Genomic DNA, 4,412 nt, shown 5'->3' with positions numbered 1-4,412 from the left:
TCCCCCCCCCCCCCCCCCCCGCCCCTCCCCAAGGCCTTGAGCAGCACTTCATGCCCTACTTTAAATAAACCCACCACAAAACAAAGGAAACAAAGCCCTGGCTCTGAAATGCTCTCTTCCCACACCTGTCCTGAACTGCCAGGCCTCTGAGCCGCTCCCTGACCCTGACTGCTGTGCTTATGACACCGTGCCCTTCTCCCAAGCCCATTTGGAAAAGTAGAAAGAGACTGGAGGCCTTCCGCTGTCTCCAGACTGGTCGGAGATGAGCTCTTACCTGTGCCATTCCTGGGGGATCCCCGCGTGAGGCCCTCACCAAGCTGGAGCTGGACACTGCCTACGTGGCCGTCTGCCATGTGGTCGGAGGGGCTGTGGCCTGGCTGCTTCAGCAAGTCTGTGAGAGTCCTGGAGAAGACACAAAGGAAATTTGCCAGCCAGTGTCCTAGGGACGGAGTCTCCGAGTCTCCTCAGCTCCTGGTTTTGTGCTACCTCCGTTTCCCCAGTGCACCTCGATTTGAACCAAGGGAAAGCCTGGCTATTCCCACACGGGGGCTCAGTGCACCTCTGCACATGAACCTCAGCTTGGCCCTGAAACACCTACTTCTCTTCTACAAGTAGGCTACTACATCACTCTTCCACACCATCTCATCCCTATCCCGCTGTGCAGGCCTGGGTCTCTCCTGAACAGTGTCTCACATTTCCTGAAGCCAGCACCAGCCGGGGCAGAAGGGAGCCATCCTTTCTCATCAGACTGAGTCTCATTAGTGTGGCACACACTTGAGGCACTTCCTCTTGAAAAACACAAACAGCTTGGAAGGTCCCAGTAATGACAGGAGGGAAGCACCAGCCTCTGATTATCAAACAGACACCACGCACATTAATTACCTTGACACATGTGTGCACACACACACACAGTTTAACTAGTGTAACCTGTGGGTTCATGACAGCAGGGCACTTGTGCCGTCTTTTCTCACACATGCACGTGTGCAGAACATGTTCTGAAAGGAGCTCGAAATAAAAGTTTAGAAAAACTGAACATGTGGAGGCCAGGCAAAAGGTAATGGCGTGAGGGACACACTAACTGAAACACAGGAGTTTTAACGAGGGAGAGGAATTACGCAGAGTAATCCACAGGGATATAATTTCAAAAGTAAAGGGTGAAAATTAGGGGGAAACTGAGACTGAAGGGCTGGGGCCATTTCTTAAAAGCAATAGTTATCTGACTTCAGAGAAGGCTCCCAAGGGAAGCAATGGCAACCCCCTCACTTGAGTCATTTCAAACTGAAGTGGAGAAAGCTCTGGAGAATAGACTGCAGGGAATGGTGATGTGCCAGTAGGGCTGAGGATGAACTTAATCATGACCTTTCTTGAGTATTCTGCCCATTTTTAATGATCACTTTATTAATAATGACATTAAACATTAAACAGCATTGCATAAGACCTGTCTCTAATTCCTTTAACATTCATGTTGGAAGACATCTCAGCAGCGCCATGGTGTACGGGAGCTCCCAGAGCAAGGCACGTACACAGAAACTGGTGCAGCTACAAACAGCTGGTCTCAGGATACGATACGGATGGCTCTATTTCCATTGAAATTAGCATAAAAAACCAGTTTCTACTGCTAAAAATGGCCTTGTACTGGCTAGAGAGTGAGTGGAGTAGACAAGGACTGTCCAGATAGATCTTCTCTGTCTCTAACCCCCACATGCCCCTCACCACTTCTTTTGGGCCAAATGCCATGCCTGTCTCACATGCACTGAGACCATCAGCTAAACCTCAAGTATATGCAGGGTAACCTGGGACAGGACACTGGTTTTTGCATAGGTGACACATAGCAGGGTCATGGGGGGATCATGTGCCCCCCTGATAGTGCTGGTGCCCCCCTTGAGTGAGCACTCTAGCAGGTAGGGGGGCACGGAGAGCGGTCATGCCCCCACTGAAATTGGATCCACTGGTGGCAAGTCAGCAGTGGAACTGCCAGTGGCGGAAGTGCTGGGAGTTTCACCTCTGCTGCGCTGCATGCGGAAGTGCCAGTTGCTGCCATGCCACTGCCGTGCCGCTGCCCAGCCCTCCTCTCTGGGTGGACACCCACCAGCCTGTTGTGAATGGATCCAATTGATGAATCCCAAGTGCTCCTACATCAGCTGCTCACTGCACTCTTCTAGTCTGGTACACCCCCTCCAAGTTGGATCTCACCCATTTTGTCCACCTGAGGTCTTGTCCATGCTACCATCTAGCAGAGACCCTCTGCTTTCAGACCTTCTGCTTTCTCTCTGTTCAGCCTGGTCATCTGACCTGTGGCTCCTCTTTGACAGAAATCATTCCCATTTTAAAGTCACTGACCTTTTTGCCACGTTTTACACTCCCAGCCAGGCTTCTCTGTAGAGATTTCAGGCTCTACAGGGAACCTGAACTACCTCAATCAGTAGCTGAGACACAATCCCTCTGTGGGACTTTTCAGGTTCAGGCTACTGTCCCATGCCCTTGGCCAAGCAACTTTGTGTCCCACACCTCTCCCAAGCATGGCACTAGCTGGGATTCAGCATATCCACCCAACCCAGGACAAGGTTAGATATGTTCAGCCCTTTACCCAAAATGAGTGTCCTAACTCCAAATGGAGTATAGAGTCGAAGAATGGAAGTCGTAAAACCAAATGGAGTCCCCAGTTTGATGCAGACATATTCCACGGTATTCCAGGTACCACAAATAGGACATCAGTTCACCACAGTTCACTAAGGCCAAGCTGTCTGGGAACTCCTTAAATCTAAGAGCTGGGGAAACCCATAAGTGAAGTGCATAACCATGAGTTTTACTAGCCATATCTCCACTGCACAGGAATTTTTACAGCTCCGCCCAAACTGCTTATGTCCTGTCCAAGCATATACGCTACTCAACATAAAACCAGACACAGAGTCCTTGAAGCCAGTCCCCTTTTCAGTTGTTCCAGTTGGTCTGGAATATGGAAGGGCTCCCATTTTCTGGGAGTTTATCAACCAAGATTCTTGCCTGTGTATTAATCTTGGAACGTTACAGTTCAATGATGGTTCTTCTAAGGGCATTTTTTCTGTTAATTCTCAGGCATCTTCTCTTGCTAGCCGGCTGTCCTGCCATTTGGTTTGGGTCTCTAGCTGCACTCTGACTCACTTTTCAGTGCCAAAGGAGGGACGGTTTGCTGAGGAAGACTAACCTAACCACAAATGTACATGAGGTCTCCTTTGACTTGGCATCTTTCCATTGGCACAGCTGCTTACAACTTTCTTGGTCCCATCAGGCTTCTTTGTGGTTGGGGGGTCAGGTCCACGTCTCTCATAACTGCTTTCATTTAGTCTTGCCTGGCATTTGTCCCCGGGTTCTCGTCTGCTCTAGAGCAGTCGGCAGTCTCTCTCGGTGGGGGTGGTTCACTTTCATTTTGCATCTGCAGACTGTTGGCAACAACTACCTCCATCCCATCCAGATGCTAAAAGGTCTGGCCACAGGAAGCTTTAGCACAGCTCATGCACTGAGCCAGTCCCAAAGGGAAATCACTGGATCAATCTGAAATGGTTTTAATTTCCTCCCTTTGTTAAAACGTTGTCACCTTTTTAAAGAACTTAAGAATTGCCATTTACTGGGTCAGATTGGCATATACCCATCTTGCCCAGTATCCTGTGCCACACAGGGACAGAGAGCGGATGCTGAAAGAGAGAGTGAACTGGGAATGGCTAGGGTGATGCAACTCAACAGCAAGCCTAGAATTCCATGCCAATGAGCATCCCTAGTCGTTGTGAGACTCCCACCCCTAACAGGCTGGCACAACCAGTTTTGTAAGAAAACCAGCAACAACGAACCAATCTCAGTAGGCCCTACATGGATAATCAGTGTGCATGGCCTCTCACTTGGCCAGAGCCCTATGAGAACAAATGGGCATATGTGGTCTGGTGCTCCTGAGCGAATAGAAAGTAATTAACCCACAAGTGCATTGAAAGTAGCATATGTTTGGAAGCGATGCCAAGCTGAAGAAGGAATTGGAGCTGTGGCAACAGTTCCCTGAGAAGAAAACCAGCACCCAGCTTTTCGGGAGCTTTGGGATCCAGGCTGGACTCTGCTGTTTGGGTCTGTCATAACCCAAAGGTATGATTTTGTGTGCGCTTCGGCACTAGAATTATCCCCACCAAATTACAGCTTTGTTGCACGGTAGAGTTTTCTGCTGCAGAGGAGAACCCCGGTGCAAGGAAGAGTTTCCCGCCTATTTGCAGCTTCCTTTGCAGAGTGCATTGCTCAAGTTGCAAGAGAAATGCACGGTGCTAAGGAGTTCCCGCCACCCGCATGCAAATTTGTGTCCCGCTATTGGCTAGTTCTAAATTATTCCCACGTGGCAGCTAACGATTGGCCTGTTAGCTCTATAAGAGGCTTGAGCGGTTTCCGCCCAAGCCGAA

The 4,412-nt window shown here is 49.6% G+C and overlaps 1 protein-coding gene across 1 annotated transcript in view; it reads right to left on the bottom strand.

Moving 5' to 3' along the window:
- LOC102375622 (protein shisa-8-like) overlaps positions 1–353 on the bottom strand; it is a 6,621-nt gene extending 6,268 nt beyond the window's left edge. The window contains exon 1 of the mRNA XM_025208920.1: positions 275–353. Coding sequence (XP_025064705.1) covers positions 275–353 — 79 coding nt within the window. The remainder of the gene's footprint in view (positions 1–274) is intronic.
- Between the last annotated feature and the right edge of the window lie 4,059 nt (positions 354–4,412).

This window comes from Alligator sinensis, unplaced genomic scaffold (assembly GCF_000455745.1).
Source record: "Alligator sinensis unplaced genomic scaffold, ASM45574v1 scaffold215_1, whole genome shotgun sequence".
Lineage (NCBI taxonomy): Eukaryota > Metazoa > Chordata > Crocodylia > Alligatoridae > Alligator > Alligator sinensis.
Note: the sequence above shows the minus strand (reverse complement) of the source record. Positions and strands in the feature narration are given on the sequence as shown.